Genomic DNA, 16,575 nt, shown 5'->3' with positions numbered 1-16,575 from the left:
GCTCCATTGCATGGCCTAACCCTTATGGAAGTTACATATTTCACGTAGTTGGGTTTCTTGTCGGACCTGCGGTTGAAGAGAGCGTTTTTATTTACAGATTTCTCTTCGTCTTCCCAACCTCGTGATGTAACCCCTTTGAGAGCAATTACGCTTCATATGGTAGGCAGAGGCTTTCGCTTCAAGGCAAGCCTCTCTTCTTCGATCAACTAGCTCTGTTTTCCAATATCTAGCTTTGCTTTTAACATCTTTTCATTCAACATGAATGCATCTATGTGGATTCTTTGTTGCATGCTTGCTTTGGTTTCTACAATTTCATGTGGCAACTGCAGCAATGAAGCTCTTGTGATGCGAGATGAAGCCACTAGTGCATTAACAGCTCCATTGGAGCCTATGGATCCTGGCTCAACTAATGGTGATGTTAGTGCAACCAATGGTGGTATACGTGCAACTAATGGTGTTGGTAGTGCAATTAATGGCGATATAACTCCATCAAGTGAGGGAGTTTTCAAGGTGATGAGACGTTCTCTTTTGCCAGGGGGTACCTTAATCAAAGACGAGCATTATGAGCTTCTTTCTCATGTGGTGAGGATCAAAAGCCGTAGCAATGGAGTGGGAACAGGTTTGCTACTCAAGAAGAACTATGTGCTCACAGCAAAGAGGGTTGTGAAAGCCTACTTGGACCCCTTTGAGTTCACGATTCAGCTAGGAAGTGAGATTGCCAATGGGCTTGAAATGTTTGTTCACCCAAGTGAAGATTTAGCAGTGATCAAAATCCACCCACCCATAGAACACACTGGCAAGCTCCCTTTCCCTTACTCTCCCAAAGGCTTCTTTTGGCCCATCACTAGACAAGACCCTAAACCCAACTCAATTATCAAAGTTTATGGCTATGGGGGTTCTTTTAGCTATGGCTCCAAAGGCTACCTAAGCTTCAGGTCCTTCTCAATCTCGCAAAAGGCCTCACATCACCATATGATGATCAACACAAAGTCGAGGATTGCTACAACAAGTGGGGATGTGGGGGGACCTGTTTTTGTACACAATGGAACTTTATTAGGGGGTGTAGTGACGACATCAAGGAGGGCTAGGCAAGGGGCACTAATATCTCTTGCACACAATAGAGAGTGGATTTTTGATGCTATGAAGTCCACTTGCAGTAGAGAGGAGCAAACCTTTTTAAGGCTACTTGTAGACAAGGACCCTGATATTCTCATCTATTATCATTGCAAAGTGGACCGTGCTGAGGAGCTTAGCATCTACATGTACTCGAAACCTTCTTGTGAATCTAATTGGAAAGCTGTAATGATCACCAATGAGCATGGTAAGGTCATAGGTAAGGTTGATACTCATCACAAGAAGGATGGAGATAGTGTTACACTAAGCCATAAGATGCTTAAATCTTCTACTCACTTTTACGTTGAGTTGTGGAAAGCAAAGTTTCTTGGGCTCCATACCATGATGGCTAAATATGGACCCTTTGATGTTAGCCACTATATTGATGGAGGCCTTCATTTTGAGTGGTGTGAAGGTTGATACAGATCACTCTCAAGAATCATCTTTATCTGTGCCAAGATCAAGTTTAAATAATATTCAAATATCAACTGATTGCTTTGTTGTGTAAGTTGTTACGTTTCTTCTTTTAATACAAGTGTGCTTGCTGCAAATAAAAGCTTGTTAGACCCAATTACAACATGCTTGATGGCAATAAACATGTGAATGATCAAGCATTGAAGGTGAATTGGGGAAGCATTAAAGTGAATTGGGGTGAGATTAAACGTGTATGATTGTTAAAATAACCAATAATAAAGCTAACGTTATATGTTAACTTTATCAATATTAAGGTTAAATTTATATGGTATGAATTGAAATTTCCAAGGGAATAGTGATTTTCGCACACACCACCATGTGTTTTGGTGTGCGCGCGTGTAATACATGGAAAGGGAGCTTCAGAAGTTCAGAATATGCACACGTATATATTTAGATATCATTTACACCAAGAGGGCTTTGAACTTTGTGACAACCGTACCAACAGGGCTTCGCAATTGTCAAGTAAATGTGATGCACTTTTTCATATGGCGTTTTATAAGCCGCAGGCTACTGATTCCGGGAAAAATAAACAGAACCTTCCAGCAACTCTTTAACATACAAGCCACATACGTGTTAGCTGACAGGCAAGAGAGCTTCACAAAATTGCATTGCTCCTTTTGACACCACGTATCAGCGGCTAAATTAGTCCTCTTTCCGAGCTCGTCGAAGACAGGAGAAATGAGCGTTAAGGCCTATCACCCCGTAGACTCTAGTTGTTTCATAGTGCGTACAGTTTCCTTAGGACTACACTGCTACGCCTGCAAATGCCCCCTTACAAAAAAACAAAACAGTGCAGAGCTATAAACTACCTACGCCATCGAATATGGCCAAGGCAGACAAAAACACGGAAAGGGGAAACCTTTGTAGCCAAAGAAAAGAGCTAGAATACTAGTTACTCTGAATGAAAGGTTGGATTCCAAGAGGGCAAACAAGATGTCTGCAGCCCCAATTTTTGAGAAGCAGAAACATCCAAAAGACACTGGTCCAACACAAGATTTCAAATCTCGACCAATTTTATGTTCTACAAACAGCATATCATGCCTCAACTTACCATCTTAAGAACCACAAATATTTTATTGCCCTGGCTTTATAAAGGGGACCTATGAATGTATTGGGAACGAAATCTATGAATTTGGTTGACAATCTCCTCCTTTTCTCTCCAAGGTTCTCACCCCCTTCTTAGTTGATATTAAAAATAATGACTTAGAGATGATACTACTGTAACTAATAATTGAAACAAATGAACCATTGGCATCGTACAGCAATGTCCTGTATTTAGTTCTTCAACTAGTTGTACAAGGATAGCCCAGCAATTAATGAGTATAGAACTACACAATGATATAATCATAACAATGGGTATATTCTTACACTTGTGCTCTTAGTATATATGCCGTAACTGATAATAAAATACTCTCGCACTCATCAAGACAACGTTTTTGTTACTTGAAGCTACTTTTAACCTTCAAGTTTTGGCAACACACATACTTGTGCCTTACTAACATGTACCACCCTGTTACGCTAGGCATGTATAATCAATCACTTGGTGCCGTCATTAACTCCATCATTTAGCACAATGGCCATATGAATTCAACCATGCTTAAGTCATCGGATTTGTCAATACAATGAACAAAATCACCAAGTATATTGGACGCCTTCGACCTGAGCACACATGTAAGCAATATACTTGGCCTCTGAAACATAATTACTTTTTAACATTTAACAATAAAATGACCTTCAAACGATGCACTCTTTCAAATGACTTATGAACTGAGCCTCTCACTCATAACCATTTTAAGGATATGTCCAAGCTCTTAAGGTTTGGTGTTCAACCCTTGGCAAATTATTATTCAATGCCTATTGATGTCTGCCATTATAAATCATTAACATTTGCACAATAAGAAAAAATGTTTCAAGAGTATCTAAATCCAACATAAGACCGACCCGACCCACAATTGGAAATAAACACCTCAAAGGGGAGGGAAAGGCACTTCCCAGGTAACTTAAAATTCAAAAACAATGTTACTTATTTTGCCACACAGAAGGGCCGTGGAAACATGTTAAGGGCCCAATTACTTCATAAGGTTTACTTATCAGCAGCAGCCTAACAAGTATCTCCAAGCTTCCCAACAATTGTACATGACAGAACTGCTGTGTACGACTTGAGCTGGAAACATTCCACCACCCACATAAATTATACAGTGCGAGTACCGACGGAAAAAAAACATTTCCAACTATATAGTGAGCTCTCACTTCAGTTGTTGCAGCCAGCTAGCAGCCTGTTAAGATACGCACATTGGGAGTGGAGCAGCAGCTGGAGGACATGACATGTACGCTTCATACAAAACTGGCCGCACAGGCACAACATCTATGTCTTGCCAGGTCACGCCCACAGCATTTATTTGTCACTCCTGCATACAGTCCTCTCACAAAGTCTGGCATTGAACAAATGGAAAGTTTGTCACAAACAGTTTGCCTGCTGCAGCCTGAGCGGTTTTGTGCCAAGCTTCCCTGCCACTACAAATGCAGCCAGCACTGTACAAACAGCTTGCAGCCAGCACAAATGTAGTGGCCCATCCAGAGGGCATGTGAAGCATAGTCACCAGAAATGAGAAACGGGAACAGAAACGTTCGAGGAATGGAAACGGGGAAACGAGTTTTTAGGGGTGGAAACCGTCGTTTTTTGTGACAACATCACTTGGGAAACGAGATACAGCCATAGATATGGATGGGGTCCTGAAATGGAGAAACGGGTTTCTAGGGGCTGAAACGGCCGTTTCCTGTGACTATGATGTGAAGTGTAGTTTCCAGTCGCACAAGCTAAGAGTTTAAGCAGCAGCCAGTGTTGTGCTAACAGTATGCAGCCAGCGCTGTGTATTCAGCGACCCTAGGACCATGCATGATGCACAAGGCCAATATGAAGTGCCATACACAGTAGAGTCACCTAAACACTAGATTAGTAATCCACCATGTCTTAAACCCTCATTAGTGCAGCTCCAACATTGCCCACGTAACATTAGCATACTCTTAAGTACAGATGCACAAAGCAAACTCAATGAGAACATCATGACATGCTAAAGATTACATGAAATAGCAGTAAGTAATTCACAAGGAAATAACCAGTTCCTTCTGAGAGTATTTTCCACTCCTGGTGAAAAGAGTATATATACCGTCGACTTAGTGTATACACTCGCCAATTCTCCTTCAGGCCTGTGCTTTTGTACTTTCATATATACTGCCAAGTCTTTAAGAAGCTTAGGAGGTGAAATAGACAAACATGATATGCTTCATGTCTTTCTGGCTCCTCGTTTCTAAACTGCTTACCTTGGCAACAACAAATAACACTTCAATCTTCAACTTTCTGCACTTTTCTTAGCGTCTACAAAATTGCTTGTGGTGGCAGCCCTCTTAATCATCCTCATTTTGAGTGCTTTCCTTGTCTAATTTGATCATATCATCGATGCGAAGGATAGTTATAGCTGCCTCAGTTGCAAACTGCCAACATGCAAGAAAAATTAGTTATAGAACAATCATACCCGTGAACATACCAAACTCAGTAATATTCTCTCTCTCTCTCTCTCTCTCTCTCTCTCTCTCTCTCTCTCTCTCTAGGTACCAGTAGTATCATCTTTATTTTTCATTTTTCTGGGTTTTTTTTTTTTATCCAGACATTGTATCAGATCCACCATGATGTAACTTTTGGTCTCATAGGTCATTATGGCCTTTTGAAGACGTTAATATAACATTTCATTTTCATTTCATTTCTCTCTCTCTCGCCCCAAGCCAATTCCAAAAAAAAAAAAGCTTAATTCTCCTAAAAATAGCATGCACCTTCCTTTATAGCCTCTTTATGGATTGGGAGTGGAGGAGTTGTATACTGGCCCCAAGGTTAGGCTGAAGGTTAAACCTCTGGCTAATTGAATTCCTTGCTTTTGTGACTCGTGAGTAAGATCTTTTGTAGTCCCAGAGATTCAATCAGTTGCATCGTGAAGGAACAGCTGTAAGAACCGGTTGATAGAATCTCTTTGATTTCAGGACTTGTGGTACCGTCTTGGGGAATCTCCAAGTGTCATTGAGATTCCAATGTCTAGTGACATGAGAAAGCTTATGTTGAAAAGCTTGCCATAAGTTCACACCCAATTTGGGAGGTGGAGAGTAGCTTGAACAAGTTTGTCTAGGACAATTGGTCCAGGTAGGTGTAGGAGATATACGAATTTTGTAGTGAACACATATATAGGAACAACGCCACCACGAAACGTTTGGAGTCCGAAACGTTTCACTCCGAAACACAAAGTTTCAACTGAAACGTTTCACTTTGTGAAAAGCACCAACTGAAACGCCGGACCGAAATGCCTCTATATATATATATATATATATATATATATATATATATATATATATGAAGTCAAGAGAGAGAGAGATGCTAGGTCTACTATTTTGCTAGTATAAAAATCTCAAAATTACTCATATAATACATTACCACCAGTGATAACACAAGTATAAAAGACTACCATTAATATTTAAACTTCAAATCTCAAAGTTTCAAAAATTTAGACGTTTCACTTTGAAGGTTTCAGTGGGCGTTTCACTAAAACGATGAAACGTTTCACGCGTTTCAGAGGTTTCACGTTTCAAGCTGCCTGAAACGTGTTTCACGGTGACCATGTATAGGAGTTAGGGGTTTATTAGTGCTAGGCACTAGGCACTTAGTGTATTTGGAGTTATTCATACCTTAGTGTCATGTATACTTCATGGTGACACATGGCACTTTTTACTTGGACCTCTTGGTCCTTCGATGTAGGGGCACCTTTTACTTTTGTTGTTATGAGATTCTCTCACACAATTACGTGTGATCCTTAGATGTAGGGAAGCACCTTTTACTCTTGTTGTTATGAGATTCTCTCACACAATTACGTGTGATCCTTAGATGTAGGGAAGCACCTTTTACTTTTGTTGTTATGCAGTTCTCTCACACAATTACGTGTGAACTTCCACCGCCATCTTTCCTCTCTTGTTGCATGACTATGTGCATGTGATAGCTGCTGCTGCAGGTGAAGGTTTACATTGCTTCCATTGCTCCAACATTCCTAACATTTCGCATCAGAGCAGCTTGCGACCAGTGAAGCTTTCTTTCACCTGGTCGACCTTCCGACTGAAGTGCTGTAGCCTGTTGCAGCCGTCGACACTTTGTAGTGTGTGGCTATCAAGCACCTAACGGTGCTGTTGAGGCAACACCAAGCTCACAAAGCAGGCGCTGACTCAGGGCTGCATAAGTGGCAGGCGCTGAGTCGGGGCTTCATAAGGGGTCTCACGTGGCACTGCACAGGCAAAGCTAGCAAGCAGTGCTACATGGCAGGAGGCAGAAGGTGGTGCTGCTTTTGGCGCTGCAAAGGTGGCGAAGCAAGCATTGTAGGCGCACGCGCTGAGTTGTCGCACAGCAGGTAGCGTAGCAGGCACAGCAAAGCAGAGCACAACAACGCACAGCAGGTAGCAGAGGCCGCAGCTGTGCTGCACAAGCAGTGGCAGAAGCGCTGCACAAGGCGCCCGGCTGAAGATGTTGAAGCAGGCACTGCACAAGGCAGAATAGGGCACTGCTGTTGGGAAAAAGGGCGCTGCTGTGGTAGAAAAGGGTGCTGCTACAGTGACTAGTGGTGGTGAAGGAAGGCTACGGGCAAGACATGCTGCTGCATAGGTGGCTCCAACTTCGACGGGATATCCTCCTGCAACAAAAAGACAAATACCATCATAGCAAGCTATCAGGTATACCATTCTGATACAGTGCAGTTCTATATTCTTGCTACAGGTCTAGAAACGTGCAGGCACACAGTACAGTGTTAGGATATGTGCTCTAGTACTTGTGTTTGCAAGAGCGCGGTGTGGTTTTTGCATTGTTGAGCAACAATGGCTTGTGTACAAGATGTATTCGGAATGCTCACGCAAGAAGACAAGTTGGATGGAACTAACTACTCATTATGGAATTTTATGATTCGGAATGTGGTAGCCAAAGGGCTACGGTAAGACACACGCCCACCAACACTTCAACTAGCTACACCTCCTAGATATGTTGCACAAAGGGTTGCATGTGTTGATGCATAGGTTGCAAACCCTCCTCCTCCTATGCAAAAACAAAGGAGGTGAGACAATCGTGATGCCCAAGCAATGTCATTGATTGCCTTGTCAATAAATAGGTCAATCATTCCACATATACGGTCATGTAAGATAGCTAAGAATTCTTGTGACAGATTGAACCGTATGTATCAAACTCCTAATGAGGCTGTCACCATTTGGCCGCCCAAGTTGTCTCCCCTATTTCATGCCAAGGTGCAGGAGGCCAGGGAACTTCGTGTCGCCCATACTGGGGGCAAGACTCGCTTCACCTACGGGAGGCCAGGCTTCATGTCACCCGTAGTGTGGCCATGACGTGAAACCAAGGATCCCAATTTAGGCTTCCCACGGAGCCAGTTCCATGCTCGGGAAGACCTGTTATTTATAAGTTCTAGGAACAGGAGATACGTAACTTGGTTGAACACAATGCTAATCAATACACTTAAATACACTAAGATTTGAAGGACACTTGCTCAAATACAAGAAGTAAATTGCTGAATTGACAAGAGACACACAATGAGCCGGAACGGCCGACCCCTCCCTTGAGTAAATTGTATTACTATTGGAGAAATTCAATACATAGCTTCACGGGCATCCATTGCCAAATCCTCCATGCCAATGCATATGAAATTCAACATTTAGAAAACAATGGTATGTCGATGTAGATCACCAAGGAGCTGCCTTGAAGCCCGGCCCGACTTCAGTGCCCATATTCTCTACCATTGGCTCTATGTTCTACCAAGCAAGGTAGCAACATCTTCAAGAGCACATAGGACAAGAGAAATACTACACAGGGCGGCTAAACAAGGAGTCCTGCCCTTCCACTAAATAAGTAATGACAACACATTGTCCAATTAGCTTACTAGTCTTCATAGAAGTTGTTGCAAGCGAAAGCCTTCGCGTTGGAAGCTTTAGAAGTGTTAATATCTTCGATTTGCCGCAATCCTTCGTGACAAAAGTCTTCAAGAGGATGAAGGGAACCCTGGGAAAGCTTCCCCTATGGTTCAACTTGAGAAAGGAAGGCTGAAATTAGGGTTTTCAGCAAAAAGACCAAAAATTACAGCAAAAATGAGAGCTGTTTTGCTGAATTTCAGTCATTGGGAGTGAGTAGGAGAGTGATTAGCACTTGGAAACACTCTTGGAAGCTTGGAAAACACCCTAGCAAGTTGGGTATGGCTATGGAGAGCTTGGAAATGGAAAAAAATGGTGGAAAAACAAAGTTTTCAGCCTCCAAAAATCCTCATGAAGAGAAAACATGAATTTTCTCTTAATAAGTGAATTGGGGTCCAATCAGGTGAGGGGACATGGGGAGATGCCCATTTATGAGTAAAAGGAAAGATCAGGTCCTGGACATTGAGTCTTGTCCGCCTCGGGACTTCAGTGAGTGTGAACTTGGAAGTGGTCATAATTTATAAGTGACTTTTGGGCGCCCAAACTTTAATGAAGTGGGAACGCACTCACTTATCAATATTGGCTAAGTCCTAAGGACTATTTGAGCCTAGATTGGGTAATACTTACCACCTATTCACATGCCACACAACCATGTCAACAGACAGTTTCACATGCACGGTTCACGGGCGGGCGTCCCCTTACCCGGAACTACACATTGGTCAAGCAAGCATGAAAACAGCATGAACACTACCATCATTATCTCAATAACTTTCTTCTTCTCAACCCCTCTCAAGCTTGAGAGCTTTCTAAATGATTGTTTTAATTCAAATCAAGCTTTCCCTAAAAGTCTTAAAATTTAATTAAGAGAAAGTTAATCTCTATGCTTATTTATAATGCTTTCTTTAAGTAAATCTCTCTCTCTCTAAAAGAATAGCCATCTTTATGGCTAAATCCCTTGGAAGAGGATGCTTCTCAATGATTGATGAGCTAGAGAGTAAGAAAATGATATTTTCATGATTTTGTGCTATTAAAATAATGGTAAATTCTTTTAGATTGTTTATAAGTAGTTAAAAACTACTTTAATTCATTCTAAATGAGAAATGGATTATCCTAACAATGAATGCAATGTCTTGTCCATGCTGATGAAGCAGGTGTGCTCGAATACGAGTTGCACTACCTGACTTCGTAAGGAGACAATATTTGCATGTCCACTTTTTCGCGCCTCCTGTTTTGTAGGCACCCTCCCGCGAGGACCTCATCCCACCAAGACCACTTCGTAGATTTAGACTTCTTTGAGGTGGAATGATCCATGGAGGCCATGGATGCAAAGACTGCTGCAAAGACGGACCGAGGAACAAGGCAATGGCCAATAAGGACAAGGTGCCAGGAGATTCTAAAAAAAGAAAGTACACAATAGAGCCGACAAAGTTCAGAGAAAAATAAATTTCTTTATTCATTCAACATTAGCGATAGTTTTTGGCAATACAAGTTACAACAAGTGACTTTCTACATGGGCTTTATTTTCTTGATCCTCATGACTGGTAAGTACCTCAGCATCAACTAGGACCACAACAGGTTCTTCTACAAGCTGTAGGTTTCGCTATATGGGGACTCGTCTTCGAGTGTGTCTTGGGACCATTTGCAATAACAAGCAATCTTCATCATCCCAAAACCACATGGGAGGGCAATGACATCGTCGAGCCCTCTTAGAGATTGCCTCTTGCAATGTCAAGCTCTCTCGAAGAGGCAAAGGGCATCGACAATGAGCTGTCTTGATGTATTGTTGCTTAGCCACGCATGAACGACAACCACAATGCCGCTCATAGAATGCCATTAGTGTAGACTATTGAATGCAGCACAATAAGAAGAAGAGATGGATTAATTGAAAAGGGACTTGTTATATTAATAAAAAAAGGTGCCAGTTAATTAAGAAGCTTCCTATCTATTTTTTAAAAAGTCAATGATCATTAATTAAAAAAACAAGGTTCATTTACAAATTTTTAAAAAAAAACACTTACTGATTAAAAGTTATTGATTGTGGAGCACCAAGTTGAGAAGTGCCTTGCTCCAACTTCAACCTTGCTCCAGAAAGGGAGAAAGGGAGGGAAAGAGAGAAAGGGAGAGAGAGAGAACCGTGCTGGAGCTTTGGGATTTGAATCTCAGCTCTTTAGGGACTTGTGTACAAGTACACTCTACAAAACAAGCAATGTACTATAGATTATATGGTGTGGTGTTGAGACAAGTTGCAAGAAGAGCAACGGGAAGGAAGCAACGGACAGGAGACGAAGGCCATCGTTTTTTCTCAACGAGCATCGCATGCTGTTACGAGCGGACCAGTCATCGTTTTTTTTTATGCCACGTAGGCAGCGAAGTAATAATGGACGCAGCCTTACGTCTTTTTTGGAGCGGAAAAAGGCCACGTAGGCAACGTCGACCCCTGCTCCCGTTTCTTGCCGTTTCGGTGAGGTTGACGTGGGAAAACGGCGTTTCCGCACCGTTTCCCCTGTTTCCTGTGACTGTGAAGCAAGGTTGATTGCAAAAGGCTATTCCCAAGAGAAAGGGCTAGACTATGATGAAACCTTTGCCCCAACTTTAAAGACAACTACCATTAGGACAATCACTACATTGGCAGCTCAACATGGGTGGAGTATGCATCAGTTGGACATAAAGATTGCATTTCTAAAAGGGAATCTTATGGAAGAGGTGTATGTTCAGCAACTTCTTGGCTTTGTGATTGCAAGGCATGAAAGCAAAGTATGCCTTTTGAAGAAGGCACTCTATGGCCTCAAACAAGCTTCTCAAGCATGGTATGAGAAGATTCACGCACACTTGGTCACGCAAAGATTCCAAAATAGTCCCACTAAGAGAACTCTATATGCACAGAGAGATGGTTCAAATATTGTGACACTCATCATGTATGTGGATGACATCATCTTGTGATAGGGAACACTGAGCTGAAAACTACAACTTTTAAAGCTAAAATTCTAGAATACATTCGAGATGTCAAATCTTGGCCGTTTACATTTCTATTTGGGCATACAGTTTATGCAGCAAGATGGTGGCATAGCAGGATGGTGGCATAGTTATGTCTCAATCAAAATATGTTCATGGGCTTTTGAAAAGGTTTTGCATGGAGGATTGCAAGCCTATTGCCACACCAATTGAGACAAGTATAAAGCTCAATAGTAGCTTTGATGCAGGTGAGCCTTTTGATGCTACCTTGTATAGCAAGGCTATGGGATGCCTCATCTACTTTTGTACGACACGACCAAATATTGCTTATGGTAACAATTAAATTTATGCACATGCCAAGGAACAAAACATTGACAAGCAATCAAGCGTATCTTTCGATACCTCCAAGGCACCAATAAGACCCACCCATAGGGCTAAGGGCTAGCAAGGATGAGGTTTGATGGGCTTAGAGTCAGTTAAAAGTTAAGGGCTAGCAAGGATAAGGTTTGATTGTCTTAGTCACTTAAAAGTAAGGTAGTGGTTGTATATGGCTAAAAGCTTACTAAAACAAAGGACCAATTATAGCAAGGTTATTACTATATAAGTGACTTAGGGGTCACTTATGATTCTTATGAGGATCCCTCGCGATGGAGGAGCTTCGCCTGGACGAACAGGACCCCTAGGCTAAAGCAGCTGCAGGCGGGCACGCGCTCTAGTGGTATAGAACGCTAGGGCATGGCTGTCAAGCCTGGTTGACTCACGGCAATTCGACCTCAAGCTCAAGCGTGGCTTTGGAATGGAGCCTATGGCTCGAGATGAGTCACTAGCCACAATCTATCATGGTCTTTGATTTAGATTCAATACGGGTTACTTCTAAATCCTATTAGGGTTTCCCATGGCCCCCGCCCACGCTCGCGTCACGACATGAGGATCACAGCCATCATTTCCCACCACCACAAGACTTTCTCAGATGGGTAATATGATGCAGTGCCTTACGCAGAGAGCTTGACGCTCTTTGTATTGGGATCAGCTTTGGCATTTCAGTTCTTGTTCCTTTCTTTTTATTTTTAGTACCCATGATGATGTATTCCATGGACATGATGTAATCTTTTGGTCTCATAGGTCATTTTGGCCTTTTGTAGACGTTAATATAACTCTCTCTCTCTCTCTCTCTCCACACACGCATGCATGTTAACCTGAATAATTTTCACTTTACTCATTGCTGGCTCCAACACTCCTGCCTCCACATTGTTCCTGACGGTTCCTTTCACAAGATCTAGTCCAGTCCTGCACCTCACAAATCAATCACTTGCAGCTTATCAGGAAGAAGCAAAGCAAAATTGTCTGGAATCGAAAACAAGGCACTGTTTCAAATGAAAAGAAAAATTCAACTAACAAAAGCCTTCATACCCAGAAAGGTGCTGTTTGTCAGCTTTGGTTTGGGCATTGTGATGGTATGCCCTGAGCTTTGCTACAAGCTCTATCGAATCTTTGGCAGCATTAACAGCCAAAACCTGCAATCAAAATCATAAATGCATTCAAAGCTTGAATTAGAGCTTGATAGAACCAAATTGATCATTACATATTATGGAATTCGAAGATTAAGATCCAAGCATACCCTGGGGATTATAAGAAGTGCCTCTGCAAATTCAGCAATCGCAAGCTGTTCTCGAGATCCCAAAGTTGTTGCCAAATTTTCCAAATAGACAGATAAAGCTGCCTCCACAGCACCACCACCCGGTACAATCTGGGAAGTAGCCTACAGCTTTAATATCCCCGTAATCCAAAACATTTAACACAATTTAAGAAAACTCCCATACCGTGTTCGACTCCAGTGTCCTTTTCACAATACTGAGTGCATCATGTAGTGAGCGTTCCATCTCATCCAGTAAATGATCATTAGCACCACGAAGAATAATAGAAACCTGAGAAAGCAAGCATTAACAGAATAAAACCCGTGATAAGGTTGGATAACTACTCAGCATACATGTGGAATGTACATAGCATCCCAAGTCAGACAATGTTGATGGTGATTAATCGCAATAATGGAATGCATCCTAATATTCCACGGTTTGAATGCTACGAATCTGATTTTTTCTTTTCAATTGGAGAAATGAGTCCCCATCTACAAAAATCAGCACTTTTTTTCACCATCTACAAAAATCAGCACTTTTTTTCAGCAACCATGAACCTCCGCTCCTTCCATCTACACATATTTGAACATAATGTGCAGACCATAAACCTTAGTGACATTTTATAGGCATGGTGCTTTTGTGCGGTTGCATTATTTCAATATTCCACTTCCTCAATCCACCCATTTATGCATCTTACCATAGACTCGCCTTGATTTCACTTACATGCTAACAACAGATACACAGACAACCTGAGAGGCATATTTGTGAACTCAGAATATCAAATATCAATATTCAGACAGTACGGACAAGGGCAACAATGGACATGTAATAGAACTTGTATCTACATCCTTCTGAAAAGACTTTTGGGAAAGTCAAAGAGTGCACATCCTTCTAAAAAAGAATTTTACAATAACCCAGCTTGTATCCTTACTTTAAAAAAGAACCCAAACTTAAAATAGGTGCACATATACGTGGTGTCACAATTTGAACTCATGCACCTAGCTGGGGCAGCATGGAATAATATCCATACTGGTACACCTCTAACAAATCTAGTCTAAATGCTCATTTTGTCAATTTTGTATATACAATACAATTTCAAACACCAAAATTTGGACCAGTACAGCACTAGCAACACAAATATAAAAGAGGCAGGTGGATTTCCAACATCTAGTTGCCATTCCTAAAAGCATTTATTTTGCAGAAAGCATGAGAAGCCCTAGAATTTCTCGACAATAAAGAAGCTCCAATCAGAAGCCCATGCAAAGATGAAATACACACTCATAACTTGAAACAGAGTAAAATAGCAGAAAATAGAGCTTGTACAAATATTGATGATCGTTTAACTTTACCGCTCTTGAACTTTTTGCTCCTTTGATCAATATAACATCATCATCAGCCACGCGCTCTTCAACAACTTCATCTGCCATTCCAAGAGATGATGGCTCAAAGGACTCACCACCTTCCATGTCTGCAAAAGTAAGCACCTGCAAGTCAACTACATCAGGGGATACCCACCACTTTTCCAACCCACGGCAACAACAAAATTGAGAACCGAGAATTCCTTCATATGTTTGTGAGTGGAATAAGGCAAAGAATCTCCAAAAAGCCTCTGATGCAACACTTTTGCTAAAGACATGTCACATGAGCAAACAGTTGCCTAGTGCTACACAACAAGATTTGTACAAAAACATGTACTTGAAGCTAGAAATGTACCATCTTACCGAGCCCCTGGCATCAAGGTAACTGACCAAACCTTAGTCAGAAATGGTTCCCATGGAGAAGGTGATGTTCTAGTCCTATGCACATTTGCTTAACTCCACACCTACAAACTTGCCCTCTCACAAACCTCTAATTGGAAATGAATGCTTCATTTGAGTGCTGCAAGACAGCAATTCTCAGAAAATAGCACACAAGCCCAAGATTGGCCATCTCAAACTCAACATTTGAACAATTCCTATACTTGGTGATTACCTACTGAATCTATACTTCGTGATTACCTGTAATGAAATTATCCACGTACCATAACCACACCCCCCCCCCCGGGGGGTCCCCTTACAAGACACTATAGTGACTCATTGCAAACTGAATGTTTCATCTGAAAGCTGCAAACACAAGCCCAAGATTGGCCATTACAAACTCTACACTTGAACAACTCCTATGCCTGATGAATCTACATTTGGTGATTATCTATCGAGGTAATCCACATACTATCCATCACAAATTTTCTGGAGACACGCGGAGCATGTTAGATTTGGGAATGTATATGGATCATATGGGTGGAGCCCAAATCCCTAATTTCTCGGGACATGCAGAGCATGTTAGCCCTGAGCATGCATACGGATCATGTGGGTAGAGCCCATTTGGAGTCTGAGGGCATGGCATGATATTTTGGCTTTTAGGTGGAGCCCATATGAACCCGTATGGATATCGGGTGTTATGAAGGCTAGGCGATGTCCACAGTGCCTGTGTAGGTTCAGCCATGTATACTTGGTGTGCTCAGATGGCAGGCAGAATTTTGGAAGTAAAAGAAAGCAGATGGCATGCAGAGTACGTTAGACTTAAGCATGCATATGGATCATGTGGGTGGAGCCCATTTGGAATCTAGGGACATGGCATGACATTTTGGCTTTCAACGGAGCCCATATGGATATCAAGTGTTATGAAGGTTAGGTGATATCCATGGTGCCTAAGTAGATTCCAGCCATGTACGCTGGGTGTGCTGAGATGGCAGGTGGAATTTTGGAAGTAAAAGAAAGCAAATGAGTGATTCTCCAAATTCTCAAGTGCATCATGGATAGTTAGTTACCCATGTTTTGACCTTTCTTTTTATTTGTAACATTGTTTTGCTGCCTAGATAATGCCTAGTAATTCTCAACCTGTGACTGTCCATGGGGCAGGGATGCTTGGGCACCCTATGGACGCGTATGTGCACGGGCCTAAATCATTGTCTTATAGATTTTGCATGTGGCAAGTATGCAGTAAGCCTGATTTACAACTTAGTTTAATTTATTACTAAGATTTATGATCGCACATTCACGTTATATTTAAGAGAAGTTGGACAGCTTACAATTGTTCACTCACCAAAACCTGATTTTTTAAGCACAGACAACTTATGGCAAGGGCGCCTAGACAAGTGGACACTAAACATGAGGTGCATCTGAAACTATGCATGTAGCCCAGCCCCTAGTGTGGTATAGTGTGCAATTCCTCTTTTGTGGCTGTGATTTGTCATATTAAGTGCTCATAATCTTGTTACAATTAATATAATTTTGAAATACGTTCATGTTTGTTACACCATCTCCTCCCTTCCCCAAAAAAAAACCCCCACAAGACTCCTGGGCAAACTGTTCCCTTAGACATGTGTCACCATGTTCAGAATTTATGGGATTTATTGGCATTTATCAAATTT

At 41.7% G+C, this 16,575-nt stretch overlaps 2 protein-coding genes across 2 annotated transcripts in view; one reads left to right on the top strand and one right to left on the bottom strand.

The window, feature by feature from the left end:
* Positions 1 to 1,621, top strand: part of LOC147628319 (uncharacterized) — a 1,625-nt gene extending 4 nt beyond the window's left edge. Inside the window, exon 1 of the mRNA XM_086814148.1 lies at positions 1 to 1,621. This exon is cut by the window's left edge and continues 4 nt beyond it. Coding sequence (XP_086670274.1) covers positions 259 to 1,533 — 1,275 coding nt within the window. The 5' untranslated portion in view covers positions 1 to 258 and the 3' untranslated portion in view covers positions 1,534 to 1,621.
* Positions 1,622 to 4,636: 3,015 nt separating this feature from the next.
* LOC147628318 (T-complex protein 1 subunit alpha-like) overlaps positions 4,637 to 16,575 on the bottom strand; it is a 28,948-nt gene continuing 17,009 nt past the window's right edge. Inside the window, exons 12-17 of the mRNA XM_086813411.1 lie at positions 14,516 to 14,650; positions 13,353 to 13,457; positions 13,151 to 13,279; positions 12,943 to 13,046; positions 12,729 to 12,819; positions 4,637 to 5,079 (exon numbers count right to left, since the gene is read on the bottom strand). Coding sequence (XP_086669537.1) covers positions 4,993 to 5,079; positions 12,729 to 12,819; positions 12,943 to 13,046; positions 13,151 to 13,279; positions 13,353 to 13,457; positions 14,516 to 14,650 — 651 coding nt within the window. The 3' untranslated portion in view covers positions 4,637 to 4,992. The remainder of the gene's footprint in view (positions 5,080 to 12,728; positions 12,820 to 12,942; positions 13,047 to 13,150; positions 13,280 to 13,352; positions 13,458 to 14,515; positions 14,651 to 16,575) is intronic.

Source organism: Cibotium barometz, chromosome 19, assembly GCF_041138505.1.
Source record: "Cibotium barometz isolate CiBa-2024 chromosome 19, ASM4113850v1, whole genome shotgun sequence".
Classification (NCBI taxonomy): Eukaryota; Viridiplantae; Streptophyta; class Polypodiopsida; order Cyatheales; family Cibotiaceae; genus Cibotium; species Cibotium barometz.
This window is presented reverse-complemented; position numbering and strand designations above follow the sequence as displayed.